This window comes from Marmota marmota, unplaced genomic scaffold, assembly GCF_001458135.2.
Source record: "Marmota marmota marmota unplaced genomic scaffold, marMar, whole genome shotgun sequence".
Taxonomy (NCBI): domain Eukaryota; kingdom Metazoa; phylum Chordata; class Mammalia; order Rodentia; family Sciuridae; genus Marmota; species Marmota marmota.
Genome location: NW_026000229.1, coordinates 38,686,676 through 38,701,780, shown reverse-complemented (window position 1 = coordinate 38,701,780; position 15,105 = coordinate 38,686,676). Strand labels below are relative to the sequence as shown.

The window sequence follows — 15,105 nt, the reverse complement described above, 5'->3', positions numbered from 1 at the left end:
GGTCGCAGGTCCGCCTACCTTGCAGGCGCGGGGGGAGGGCGGCTCTACCCTTCTGCAGGCCGCTGGGCCTGTTCTGCCTGTCGGTTGCAGGTCTGGCCTGTTCCGTTGGTGGTCGCAGGTCCGCCTACCTTGCAGGCGCGGGGGGCGGCTCTGCCCCTCAGCAGGCCGCTGGGCCTGTTCTGCCAGGGGGTCGGAGGTCCGCCTACCTTGCAGGCGTGGTTGGCAGCTCTGCCCCTCCGCGGGCCACTGGGCCTGTTCTGCCGGTGGTCACAGTTCCGCCTACCTTGCAGGCGCAGGGGGAGGGGGCGGCTCTGCCCCTCAGCAGGCCACTGCGCCTGTTCTGTGGGTGGTCACATTTCCGCCTACCTTGCAGGCGCGGGGGGAGGGGGCGGCTCTGCCCCTCAGCAGGCTGCTGGGCCTGTTCTTGTCTTCTGTTTCTTTTGGTGTTGATTTGTTCTTCTTTTTTATAGGGCTTTGAGATGTAGTGTTAAATCATTTATTTGTTGACTTTTTCTTCTTTTAAGGAATGAAGTTTGCAATGGAATTTCCTCTTAGAACTGCTTTCATAGTGTCCCAGAGATTTCAATATGTTGTATCTGTGTTCTCATTTACGTCTAAAAACTTTTTGATCTCCTCCTTGATGTCTTCTGTAACCCATTATTCAATCAGTAGCATATTATTTAGTTTCCAGGTGTTGGAGTGGATTTTATTCCTTATTTTATCATTGATTTCTAATTTCATTCCATTATGATCTGATAGAATGCAGGGTAGTACCTCTACTTTTTTGTATTTGCTAATAGCTGCTTTGTGGCATAGTATATGGTCTATTTTAGAGAAGGATCCATGTGCTACTAAGAAAAAAAGTATATTCTCTCATTGAAGGATGAAATATTCTATATATGTCAATTTAGTCTAAGTTATTTATTGTATTATTGAGTTCTATAGATTCTTTGTTCAGCTATTATTTGGAAGATCTATGTAGTGATGAAAGATGTGTGTTAAAGTCACCCAAAATTATTGTGTTGTGGTTTATTTGACTCTTGAACTTGAGAAGAGTTTGTTTGATGAACGTAGACGCTCCATTGTTTGGGGCATATATATTTATAATTGTTTAGACTTGTTGGTGTATGGTTCCCTTGAGCAGTATGTAGTGTCCTTCTTTATCCTTTGTGATTAACTTTAGTTTGAAGTCTACTTTAGTTGACATGAGGATGGAAACCTCTGCTTGCTTCTGCAGTCCATGTGAGTGGTATGATTTTTCCCAACCCTTCACCTTCAGTCTATGGATGTCTTTTCCTATGAGATGAGTCTCTTGGAGGCAGCATACTGTTGGGTCTTTTTTTTGTTAATCCAATTCTTGTAGTACCCATGAAGATTGTCTGTACCTCACCTTGACGCTGGGCTTCCAGACCTTGCTGGTGTCCCTAAGTGTATGCTACTGTATCCAACGTTGGTGGCAGCAATAGCCGAGGTAATTTGAGATAATAGTTAAGGTGGCCCAAGATGGAAGCAATGTCTTACAGAGATGAGGCTGCAAGAGAGGATCTCATATTCCCTTTGGGATGCCTGCTCTGAGATGCAGCTACTTGTAGGCTCTGTCTGTTGTCAAAAAGTTAGGGGCTATGTGTGAGGAAGGCTATGGTGATGACTGCAGTGTCCCAAGATGGAAGTGGGTTAGGCTTAGGCTCCCAGGTAGGGGGTTGGCAAACTCAGACCTACCCTGGACTTGGGTCCTGCGCAAGTCAGTGTGGACAGATCTGAGCTAGGCTTGATTCCCGCAGTAGTATGCTGGACGGAAGGGGCAGTCATATGCCAAAGGCTAGGCTCTGGTGGGTGTCTGCCCCATTGGTGGAACAGTGGATCAGGGCCTACTGTGAGCATGGGTCCCCTCATTGAATTGTTAATTGAGATACAAAAGTAGAATTACTTGTCAGAAAATATTCACTCATGGGTAGAATAAAAATATTTCAGTTAAACTACAGAACAGCAATGCTCAGTCAAAATGTCAATAAGCTCATACAGACAAAAGAGGTTCATGTCACTTTCGAGGCTCTTTTAAACAAATCTAAAAACCATGGAGGTAAAATAGTTAATGTTCATTTTAATGTCTGCACCAATGACACTAAGGATTCATAGAAGGAATGGGCTTATTCTTTTACTTCGAGCTCTCTCTCTGCCTCATCTACCTACTTATTCTTCCACCTTCTTCTCTTATCCTAAGGCCACCCCATCAATAAAGGCAAGTCTGGCAGGTGCACTGCTCTTAGGAGGTAACATCAGGGACAAAGGATCTCAGGAGACATGGATGATCTCTGCCATATTTTTAACCAGAACAGTCAGAGGCTATCTGGCCAGAAGAGAACCTGAACTCTAGTCAAAAGGAAACCAAAGGTCATTGCCAGAGAAACTATGCAAAACATTAGGAGTGAGGGTAGAGGCAAGACTGTAAACAGGAAAATGAGTCAGTCCCTAGGTCAGAAGCTGGGAGGATCTGAAGAAAGAATACCACTGAGTGCAAAATAGGTCAAGGCAAGGACTCTTGAATTGAGGCTATAAATATTGTTGTGGTATTGAAAGCTCACTTTTATGCACCCAGCATGTCAAAGCGACTCTGCAGAACCAGAAACAACCCTTGCCTGGGCCAGGTGGAGGGAGGAATTTGGCTAATAGGTTTGCCTGGTGGGAGAATACTGTGCCCCTGAGAATTCTGTGGTGGTTCTTTTCCTCCAGCCCAGATGCCAGGCTGGATCCATGGCATCAAGAATCCATGATTTCTGTTTCTATCTACAAGGATGAGAGGGAAAGGCAGCCAGCAGGACCCCCAGTATGTAAGGTAAGGATGGGCATGGATGGGAGGAGTGAGAAGCAGGAAGTAGGATTCCCAATTCTGCAATTTCAACAGGGGCCAGGAATTTGCCTTTTGTTAATGACAATTCAGAGGCTGCGGCTGTGTGCAGAGGAGAGCTAGACCAACTTTAGTATTTTGATTCTAACAGGGTACTGTGAAAAGGAACTTGAAGTTTTCCATTTTGTGCAACAATTACCATTTAAGGATTGCCAGCAGTGGCTGTTTTCTAGTAGTAGAAACAGCAAGATCTTCTTTGTTCTGAGCAAGTCACCGGAATGGGCCTTTTGTCACATGTCTATCACCTCCTTTGGTAAAATTAGGCTTAGGCTCCAGCTAAGCAATGGAGGGAGCCTGGCACCCCTAACCCATATTCCCAGAAAAGCAAGCTTGGCCAAGAGATAAGGTATGTCGATTTGCATTAAGAGGCAAGAGCAGTTAGTATGGTCACAGGGACCTCCCCACCACACCTCACCCCATGGAAGTATATCTAATATGTTATTTCATATCAATTAATCCCGATACTCACTTTGTTGTTGGTGTACTGGCTAGTATCATTTATAAAAATCATTTGCATGGGTGAAGGCCCCTAAGAGATGATCAGTGCCACATACATCAGTTGCTCCAAGAACAGCTCCTCTGCCTCTTGTTGTGAGATGACACATCTCTCTATTATAACATTATATGGGTGCCTCTTCTCCAATCAGAGAAAAGACTCAGCTGTATTCTATCCACACAAGAGACTCTCAGAGTAATGCTCAACCCTAGAAACTGGAAGAGGAAACTGAGTTCTTCTTAGTATTCCCAAGAAGTTTCCTCACAGCAAGAATAAATCCAGGAGCCAAACTATACTACTATTAAAATGCTCCAACAATGACCAGACTCAGTTTTTTTCCATCACCCAGATCTGTGTACTTTCTTGCTGCTATGCTGGGCAGATCTAACATGGCTTGTCCTACTCTCAATGCTGTGAACCAAGGTATACTAAAGCCACTGTCTCAGACCCTATGTCACCCATAGCACAGCACACCCCTCTTACCTCCCACCCAGAACTTTTCTATTGCTGCTAAGGTATGCATTATTGGTGGGTGTGATATGGTCAGCTAGCCACTAGTGTGTGATAATCAGTACAGAAGAATTAATGATCCATGGGGCAAGACTTTGGTCAAGGAAAAGGGAACCAGTGAATAAATTTCTTTCCCTTCCTCCCCCTGGAAGTACTGCCCAAAAATGCAGTTACTTTTATAGTGTCTCTCTGAAGATGTCTCACAAAATCAATCAGCTATACTTGCCAGCAGGTATATCAATAACAATAATGCACCTATCAATAATTCAGCTCTCATATTTGTTTTGCCTTTTTCTTTGCCCCACTTGTTTTTCTTCATTGTTGCTTTAGCCATTTAAGTGGTAGCAAGTAAACTTTTTTGACTTAGGCTCTGCTGTTCCAAACTAAGACTGTCACAATAAGTGACAATTTCCAAGTCCTGGCAGGGCTTTGAGGGTGGCAGCTTGAGCTGTTCAGGGTGGGTCTGGGAGTACAGAGCCAATGGCTGCACCCATACTGGTCAACAAGGCTCACATGGTGGCACTGGCTGGATGCAAGGACTGTGGAGCCATGCCTAACATCTCCAAGGGTGTTGGAAGCAGAGTGATGCGTCAGCATCCTTGGGCTCTTGGCTTGATTTCTTGTTCCTACTGGCATTGTTGGAACCTCAGTGACAGAGCAATAGGCTAGGATCAAAGAAGAAAATCATTTGGAGCTCTGGAAGGACATTTTTCCAGGGTATCCAGAAGCAGCATAGTTGGAATGAGAATATGAAATGGAACCATGGGGAGACAGTCAAGGTCATAACTTAGGTTGGTGTGTCAAGATAAACAGAAAAAGAATGACTAGAATGAGATGTAAAAGAGGTAACCACAGGTTGTCCAGTCTCTAAGGTGTGTCCACTGCAAAAACAGGAGGCCTGCTCTCATTCTGAGGCAGGAGCCAGCATGCAAGGCTAAGCCTTAAGTCTGAAGGAAGTGGAGTCCAAGCACACATTAAGTGCTGCTGAGAAATCAGAATGAGGCAAGGCCAGCTATGCAGATGTGACACTCCTCCACATCTTAGATGTGTCTCCAGCATCCTTTCTCCATGTTGTTTTCCCATGGCCAGTAGTATTCCCATGGCCTTTTGGGAAAGCACTCCAGGTCCTTAGGTTTACACACTATCTTTTTGAAAAGAGTAGTGAGTCCCATAGACAGAGGGAATACCCTTAACATTAGCATAGAGTAGCAGAAGGAAGCTGCTACTGAATGGCAGCCCTCTCACTCCTCAGCTGCTTGATATTAGTCAAATTACTTGACCTCACAAAGCCTCAGACTTATAATTGGCAAAACAGAAATACTAGCAACTAGCGGACTCCTAACAACTAGTTGTAAAAACACTAACAAGTAACAATTTGCAATGAGCAAGAGATACATGTGTAAAGCTGCTAGCACTGAGCCAGTGGAATTTTCACAAAACCAGGCTACAAGCACAAGGCTTCACCTGAAGCCAGAAATAGAAATGACCAGGCAAGGTCTCAGGGAGTTACAGATTGAAATCTGTACTTTCCAAGTACAATTGGCCCCTTTGAGATTCTCTCTGGGGTACCAGGAAAGGAGCTTTACAAATAATCTTAGAATTTGCAATGAGTAAATTTCCATTATCCTCTAGAAGATTTGGGGGGCTGGAGGCTACAGAGGCCATTAGATGCCAACAGAGAGCAAGCACAAGGAAAAGGCTGAAATATGAATCTCTATCACCACACTTCAAGCAGACACTATTAAGTCTTCAGTACCAGAAAGTACTTTAGTGACTGGAAACTCACCAGAATGGGGCTGGTTTCTAGAAACTCTTGCCTTTGCCCAAAATAATCAATGTCAGAGTTTTTGTGAGTACCATGGTGCACAGGGACATGGTGCTTCATGCACACAGATATGAAGTCCCTTTTACCCTCCTTTCTCTGATCCCTTCCCTAAGGCATCTGTCCCCACAGCCCTCTCCACCTGAGCACACTCTCCTGAGTTTGGAATTGAGTTGGGTATACTCAATTCCAAACCAAAAAATATTCTATTACCCTCACATCAAAATTTATCTATATGGTTGGGGTTGTGGCTCAGTGTTAGAGCGCTTGCCTAGCAAGCATGAGGCACTGGGTTTGATCCTCAGCACCACATAAAAATAAAATAAAAGGTATTGTGGGTATTGTGTCCACCTACAACTAAAAAATATATTTTAAAAAAACTTATCTATAAAGATGTTTCCTCATTATTCTCCCTAAAACTAAGTAATCCAGGTCAATGTATAACTCTTTCAAGGAAAAATCTCACTTTTTACCGGAGCCCTTTTGAATCAGAATGATATAGCCCAAAAAGGTAATTCTAAGAATGAAATCTAGGCCCCATGACTGCATGGCAGAAAGTCATTTGGATCCCTTTTAGTACTTCAAATCAGGCAATGCTGGGCAGCGTTAGTCTTACTCGAGTTCTACAAACTGTTAGTCCTGTCAAATTTCATCAGATCTAACTTTCCTATTTGGTGTAAACCTAGCACCATAAATCTACCACATTTAATTCATTAATCAAGGAAAGCTCTTTCTGGTCACAAATTAGTGACCTATAGTATTTCCCAGGGCTAAGCAAGTGCTCCTGAAGCTTTGCCCTGTCTAGACATGTATCTGAAACCATCTAATTGCCCCTGTACATTCTGTACAGCACAAAAAGCCTGACGTCAGTACATAAACATGAAGCTCCCTATTAATATTGCTGCTCAGTGAACTGTCCTTTTCCATTTGCCCATCTCGAAGTGAAATCATGCTACTGTTGAGAATACGAATATACTTCAAATAACAAGTTTCAAGTTATGTTTAATCCAAATTATGGGAGTTAAATTCTCTAGGTATCAAACTGAAAAAAGCCACCCGTGAATTAGAAACAAATTCAGAAGTATCTAAATAGCTTAATGCATATTATCTCATGATACATTTAAATATTTTCCTTTCACATACTGCAAAAGGCTATAAAACAAAAAGAGACAAATCCTCTACTTCCCTCCTTGTCAACAAGTTCTATATTAGACAAGTGTCCAAACAAGCCCATGCCATTAGTCAGGTACACTGGGTTAGGTCCTGGAATGGACAGGGCTGTCCATTCTGCCATGTATCAAGAAGGTCGACACACATTATTCCCTTCAATTCTCCCACCTACCCAAGAGGGGGGGGCTGGAAAATCACTTCCTACACTGAAAAGAGAACTAGTGCAAGGCCCTTAATTTAAAAAGGTGAAGCCAAAATACAAAGCCAGGACATTTTAATACTCATAACTGTCTTAACACAGATGCTGAAAGTGTAGGTGAAGCTTCATTGTCCAGGGTGAGCACCCTGACAGCAGCATGGAACCATACACTTTATTCCACACCCAAGAGTGGTCTATACTGAAAGCCTCTTTTCACCTAATAAACCTGAGGTGAATGTATGAACAAGAGACCCTCTCCAGTTGGTGACAACCAGCCACTGTGTCCCTCAAATCTGGAACCTCAAGTTACACTATCACAGCACCTTATTCATCTACCTTCACTGCTTAGATATTAAGTTTCTCAAGGATGGCATCAGGTCCTCCTGATCTCTGTGTCCCATACATGGCACAGAGTCTTGGAAAAGATGGACACATGGCTAAGTTTTATCAACTACACAGAGCCTTCTTTGGGTGCTCTTCCACCATCTTCAGTGATATTATACCTCTATAAACTCAGTGGTCTTAGTCAATTCCCTTACTGACTAGTGGTCCCAGGACATGGCCCAACCTCTTTTCTCTCCCCTGAGTCCTGTTCCCTCCAAGGCCTGCTTTGGAATCCTCATGACTTTGAAACATAATGATTTAATCAATTAATGAAACTTTGCTTATGATTCAGGCAGAACAGATAATGCTTTAACCCCTAAAGAATTCCCCAACATGCGGAATTTCAGATTACAGCAAGGCTAAATAGATAAACAAATTGGTTGAAAGGACAGGTATTTCTGGTACTCTCCATGTCACTTTCTACAGGCAATGACTCAACCCACCTCAGGATAAGGTGATGTTAAAAAGACACCTCTGCAAACTCCATGCCAACTGTCCAAGGAAAAAAAATCCTTTGGATTTACAAAAATCCCAAGGCCAATTGAATTATGGACCTATCACTGTGATATTCACTACAAGTCAGGAACAAAGGTTTAATCTGGTCTACTATGAAAACAGAATAATATTCAGTTTTTTTTATTGTGGTTAGGTTTAATTGTGGAAACCTGCTGCATATTTATACAGAAAGACAAACATTGAAGAAAACCATTTCTTTTCATAAGAATTTATAGGATAAAGGTCTTCTTAAAAGATTCTTTATTAGTAAATAAAGACTTCAAATAAAAAATAGGATCTGTACCTTTCATATAAACATTTTTTAATCATGTCATGTTAATGTTTTTTCTTTTGATTTCCATGATGAGCCAGGATGAGCTCAGGCCTGTGCACAAGACAGGGGTTGAGTCACGTATTTAATATAAGTGTATATTGTACACTTAGGGATTGCACAAAGACAGACAAGTGCAACAGATATTTAATACAGTAGTTATTGGAAACATTACATAATTGAATATGCCAAAATATACTGGCTGAGAAAAGGGAGATTGAGCTTCAAATCTTTGTAATTTTTGATTGGGTAATACAGAAAACAACTGTCTCTACAAGTCCAACAAAATAATGAACAGGCTTTGTTTACTTTTAATCAAATTTCAAATTAATGTTTTAACCTCAAGTATATGGAGTAGAAACACAATTTTCCCAAAATCAGGTAATAAAAATTAACTTAAGGGTGATAGCTTAAATCAAAAGCACAAATGAAAACTGAAATAGACTCAGATATATGCTTCCATTTGCTGGATGTAAACTCCTGTACTATAATTGCCATTTTTAATGTCCAAAATCTTCCCCACATAGGCTATCCTTTTAAAATGTCATGACAATTGATTAACTTAATCTAGTTTTCGAAATTATAAAAATGCATTTTTGAACTGAATTTTCTAGTTAATTAATTAATCCAAGAGATTTTTTCATGACTAACCTGAAAATTTTGCATTTATAGATTGCCATGAGTCTATTAATCCATAATGTATTGCTATAGTATAACTAACTTAGTATATTAAAATGAGGAATATATAACTGTGAAACCAGTAAAGTGGAAACATCTTTAAATATACTTATAATTTAAAAAATATATGAATTCAAATAATATTCTGTTTCAAAACTAAAAACATTGTCACTGTCATTCCAATCTATTTTAACACAACATTTCATATTTAAGTTATAGATATCAAAAGGTTAGATGCTGGATGCAGCATCTTCAATTAACACTAGTTTGTTGTCATATAGACTACACAAGAGATGAAAACTCTTATTAAACTTTTTTTTTTTAAATCCTGGGGATTTAAAACCAGGGCCTTGTGCATGCAAGGCAAGCACTCTACCAGCTGAGCTACATCCCCAGCCCCACTCTTAAACTCTTAACAACAGAGTAACCCATTGGCACTGCAATGAGTTTCCATCAAGACAGAGTTGGTTTGGGTTTTTGGTTTTTGAGTTTTGTTTGGTTTGGAATTTTTTTTTTAATAAAAATGAAATAGTGCCTACCTGTTTCAGTCACAGAGATCCCATTATTGGGAGCCATTTCCAAGGATCCCTGCTGGTTATTCCCACTGAAACATCCATCCTTCTGCCTATTATGGCAGCTATGCCACCCAGTCTTCTGAGAGAAAGGTGCTGTTACTTAAATTTCATTATCCCATCCTCCTAAAATGCCAAATAACATCAAGAAGCTTCATTTCAACTGTAGCATCTAACATCAGCATCATTGGCTAGTGAAGAACAGTTCTTTTATCCCTCAAAGAATGCTAATGGCCTCTCATAACTTAATCTTTCAAGTTTTTGTTTTAGTGAATCTCTATCAGAACCCACTCAAGGCATACAGATGGAATATGGCTCTCTATACCCATAATATATCCTTGCAATATTCTTATCCTTAATGTTTAGATTCTTTGTTCCTATAATATGCAAAGGTATATTTAGTATCTCATTTGGGGGATGATTCAAATTTTGGTTAAATCAAACAAACAATTAGAATCCATGCCATCTATTTGTGCTAGTATATTGAACACAGAACATCCAGTTAAGTACTCCATAACAATAAATTCAATCCATATAAAATTGTGTTTTTTCTTTACTTGACCCAGAACCTTCAAATTCCATTCTCACACATATTCCCCATTTTTTGGTCAATATTAATTGGCAAAGTCTTGCAACTTTTTATCAACATATGGTATCTCCTCCTAGCTTTGACTCTGTCATTTTAAAGCATGCTGGAATCTAAGTTTAGTTATATATCTGGAAATGGAGCATAAGAAGCATAAAGAGAATGGACTTTAATGATGCAACTCTACCAAGAAATAGAAATTTCCATCAAGACAGGAGTAATTTCATCAAAGAGGGGCAAGTGCTGCTTCTGCTGGCAAGGGTAACTTGATGGACTCTGGGATATTTTGGGTTCACCAAATCCTACCATAACCCCTCATTCTAGTTTTCAGGCTCAATTATTTTTCTAAGTGCACAAACTTGAACATAAGGGACCTGATATGAATCTTACTGACACCATAATTTGGCAACATGCATAACTGCACTTGGCAGCCTTTTCTATCCTAAATTATACAAAAGATTCTTTTTATGCAGTCATAGAAAGTCTCTATTTTTCAATTCATGCTTAGATAGAAATTTTTAGTTATTTGAGTTTATATTTCCTTTTTTACAGCCATCTGGTACTGTGAGAAGCAGCCACCATGTCACTCCAGTGCTTCACATCCTCATCCCTTCATGATTGTTTTATGGAAGCCCTGAATGATTCCTAAAAGCCTTCCCTTCAATGAGCACTTCATTCTAGAAGTTCACAGATGATTTATTTGCTGATTTGCCACCTAATGTCATGGTATGCCAGAAACTCATCCCTTGCACAGCTGGATTTTTCACTACTTTCAGCTGTAACTAAGCTAGACAACCAATCCCACTTTTCTGGTTCCATTTCTCTGCAATTCTATTTACGGTGTCAAATTCCATATCAATCAGAATTCTAAGGTGCAAAGAATAAACAACAAAATGGACACTGGCCACTTTAAGCAGAAATGGAATTGAAACAATGTTGGATATTCCCACAATCTTTGAGAAGGGTAGAAAAAGGTATTTGAAAACAACCAGGAGCAAACAGGAGTCTACCTAATCACAACAAAAACTATGCCAAAAATTCAAGGCTGTTGCTTCTGCTGGACCACTCAGCTAGCTGGCAGAGTTAACTGCACCAACACTACGTCAATAAGACAGGGTAACTGCTGAAACTGTCATCACTGCTGTGATGTAAAGAAATGTTCTTGTCATCACTGGGACACTGAGTGGGTTCTCCATTCTACCTGCTTCTCCTTGAGTTTAGAGTGGGCATACCTGATCGGCTGGGTTCAGCACATGCCCTGTGCCAAAGGCAATAGGAAACTGAATAATGGAGCATCCTAGACTCTATGATGAGAGGCAAGTTCTGAATCCTGCTAAAAGTAACTAAGTTAGAAATTTTTCAAACAAGGAAGAGGGAAAAGACAAATATCCACTATTGGTTTTGTCTTTATATTATTAGCAAGCACTGTTAGAGCAAAAGAAGATATGGTTTTATTGAAGCCAAAACTGGAATATTTCCACACTAAGGGGAATAGCAGAGAGTTGCAAAAATTTCATTTATTTGTAGGTGTTTTGCATCTATGGTAGGAAAAATGTTCTACAGTGAATTAAAAAAAAAAAAAGCTAGTAAAAAGAAAAGGTTCCCTTGAGCTTAAACATGCAAATCACAGAATCTGGAAATAATACTCTTGATCCTTCATCCTTTTTTCAGTCCTCAATAAGACTGATTCATAAGAAGTGTTTAAAATATATGCTAATATTTTCCCAAAAAATGTTTTAAAATTCTACAAAGACCTAAAGGAGAACATTTGTTACCAATATGACCAGAGATGAGCATCAAAGGAGAGAAAAATTCTTATTAATAACTGAATTCCATATTTCCCTTTAAGCATGTTTAAATCCCATCACAGCAGAGCATGTTAAACAAATCTGCCTTCCAAGAGTGCAACTCTGAAGAGAAATAGTGGAGGAACAATGGAGAATCAGAAATACAATTGGAAGAGCATAAAAGGAAATATGTGGCTAGGCAGGGGGATTAGTGAGTACTTGGTGATTTTAGATGTTTTTGCCATTGGTGAGGAACAGAGCTTTTTTTTTTTTTCTATATTAAGAAAATAAAGAATAAAGAGCCTACGGAAATACATAGCAATTTCCCATCTTGGTCAGGAATATATTCCTCTCTCTTGATATAAATTACCTGAACAATATTGTAAGTATTTTAATGTTTCCACATATTCAAAATGAAAAAAGAATTTTAAAATGCATAAAAACATCTGGATAGTTACAACCATTTCACTTGTATTTTGATAATACACATGTAAAAGACAAAGTAACTTCTTAGTTTGTTGCCATACAGACCTTACAATAGGTGAAAAAAAACTTAAAATGAAAATATGGCTAAGTAGGCCATAAGGAGGACTGAAAGAGAGGACAAGAAAAAAGAAAGAGAAATTAAGATATTATACTAGTTAACTAATTGTGTGTATATGTGTGATTTTTGACTAGCAAATTTGCTCCATTTCAACAGAAACCTTAATCTTCTCAATTCTTTTTTTTTATCCTTATTTCTAATTTTTTAGAAATAAGGAGAAAAAAAATTACATAAGCTAATGGCAGGTTAATTAAAGCTCATTGTTACATGCTGAGAAAAACACAGAATATACTTTTAGATTTTAAACGTACTATATGAAGTTTGGAATATTGTGAAATAAGAAGACATACTGGAAAGAAAAAAAGAAAGCCAAGGGGGGGAAGGGCAAATGGCTTAAAAATAGGCTTAAAAATTTACCAAATTCTTTTGGTTCCCAACTGACACCAAGACCAAAGTACATCATTTTGCTTTCTTCTGAAGCTGCAGCCACAGAGGTCATTGCCAAATCTGCCTGTGGGGGTCCAGAGGAATGCAAGAGGAATGACTGAGCACTAGAAGTGATGAACCAGAAAAAAAGCATTTTTCTTATTCCTCTGACACCATTTTTTAAAATGTTTTTAACATGGTTGTCTTAAGTCTCCCTTACAAGCCACTGCCAGCAAGTGAAAAGAAAGCTAAGAGACCACAAGCTTGGTCTGTAACCCAACAAACAATTTCAGTTAAATGTAATTAAAGCAGTAAAAACAAAAATGAATTAGAAGCTGGGATACAAAACTCTACAATTAAACAAAACAAAACAACAAAAAAAAAACTCTGTAATTTTATCTTTTAAAAGGTTGTAGTCTGTATACTGTATTTATTGGGATTTTGCAACACAAGTGAACATGCTAGGGTTTCTGATGAGTCCTATAATTTTCAGGTTTTTTCCTCCAAAGGAAAAGTATATAGTGATATGTGGAAAGAAACCTTCCCAACAAAAACACACTGTAAAGGACTCAATATTCAATGGCATACTCTAGATACCCAGGGTGTGCAGGGAAGTATAGGGACCATTTTTTCACATCAATTCTTACTTATTCACCATTGAAAAAAAATGAAAAAATTACAAATATATAAAAAGCAACTTAATTATTTAACAGTCTTTTCAAATTCATCTCAAAATTAAAACAACACACGGAGTACTATAATCCTATTAACTACAAGTGTCATTTGGGCAACAGCCAAGCTTATGTTTCATGATTGTAATCCTAGAATTTGGTAGGTTACCCAACAAAGATGAGATGCCCAGTAAATATCTGTTGATTGAATAAATAAATATTTGTCATGTAAAATAATAAGTTAGTGAATACTTAAGTGTTAACTTCACATATATACATGTTATATACTAAAATATACTTAGGCCCCAAGTAAGAAATATTTGAAAAATAATTAAGAAATTAATAGATGTTAGAAATATAAGAATGAAAGACAAAAACATTAAAATGGGGAGAGAACTATCACTTGAGAAACACCAGTATTATTAATGGCAACTTGAAGACTCATCCTTAAACTATTGGAGGGTGGTGGTGGTTGTTGTTGTTATTGCTGTTGTTGTTGTTATTGTTGGAATATAATAGCCACAGGAGCCTCCAAGGACATAATTTGTTCTGGGAATAATTAAGGGTTTTCTCCTCTGCTCCCATGAGGCCTAATAACATTAAATGAGGTCTCATCTGGCTGTGTCATTTTCAGGACCTGTAGTAATATAATAGAACCAGAGAATACTTAGAGTTGGAAGGAAACATATGGATGATCCAAGGAACAGTAAACAGAGGAGAAATTTTCTCAGTGAGTTTAAGTGCCTTGCCCCAGTGCCCATGGAAGCAGATAAAAAACGTGAAACTTGCGTTCTACAGAGTTCTAAAGCCTTGACCACAGTTTTAACCATTCACTGGGAATCTGAAGTTTCTCAAAGCACTTCTTGATTTGGATCCCCTTTACTTCTGTTCTTAGAGCAATGTTATATAGTCATTCTCCACAAAATTTGTGTACTAAGTTCCACTGTGAGGTTAGAACATGTAGGATGGGTGGAACTAGATCTTAGCATATATTTAGATTCCTAGTTTCTCCATTTCCTACTCATGTGTTGGGCCTTCCTTTCCCCATATGGAATTCATTTTTATCTCAGGTCAAATTTGACAGGTAAACTTACTAAACTGAGATACTAAATGATATCAGGCTTCTATAAATTCAGCTGGTAATGACAGGAACTAAATGCTTAGAAGAAGAATAGGTCTCCACAGCCACTCAATCCCCATGACAAGGAATACTCAAAGAATTCATAAAGTATTAATGAAGGATACATGGAACCATAACAATTTGGATGTTATCCATTGGTGTGCAAAAAACACTAAATTATATATAATTTTACTGAAGTTTCTTAACCCCAAACAGCTCATGAACAGAAATGATTAGTTAATACAAAGATCTATGAATTAATAACCTTTGAATACAAACATGCTTTCTTAGCCATAGAATGTAATATAGAAGGAGGATAACATCAGATATACAAAATTATCTGTTCCAAATTCAAACTGAAAAAAACAAAACAAAAAAACAAACAAACAAAAAATTCCCATCATTCTGC

At 38.8% G+C, this 15,105-nt stretch overlaps 1 protein-coding gene and 1 long non-coding RNA gene across 7 annotated transcripts in view; one reads left to right on the top strand and one right to left on the bottom strand.

Moving 5' to 3' along the window:
- The window catches only part of Fsip1 (fibrous sheath interacting protein 1), a 177,142-nt gene that overhangs the window by 16,772 nt on the left and 145,265 nt on the right, over positions 1-15,105 (bottom strand). For 4 of the 6 annotated variants that reach the window (XM_048793393.1, XM_048793392.1, XM_048793387.1 and 1 more), the window contains one exon: positions 12,897-12,990. The exons of the other annotated variants lie outside the window; for them this stretch is intronic. In XM_048793393.1, the coding sequence (XP_048649350.1) occupies positions 12,897-12,990 (94 nt within the window). The remainder of the gene's footprint in view (positions 1-12,896; positions 12,991-15,105) is intronic. 6 annotated transcript variants of the gene reach the window in all.
- On the top strand, positions 2,507-12,209 carry LOC125613351. Its single transcript, XR_007343892.1, has 2 exons — positions 2,507-2,833; positions 10,701-12,209. It is a non-coding gene; the product is annotated as an uncharacterized LOC125613351 (long non-coding RNA).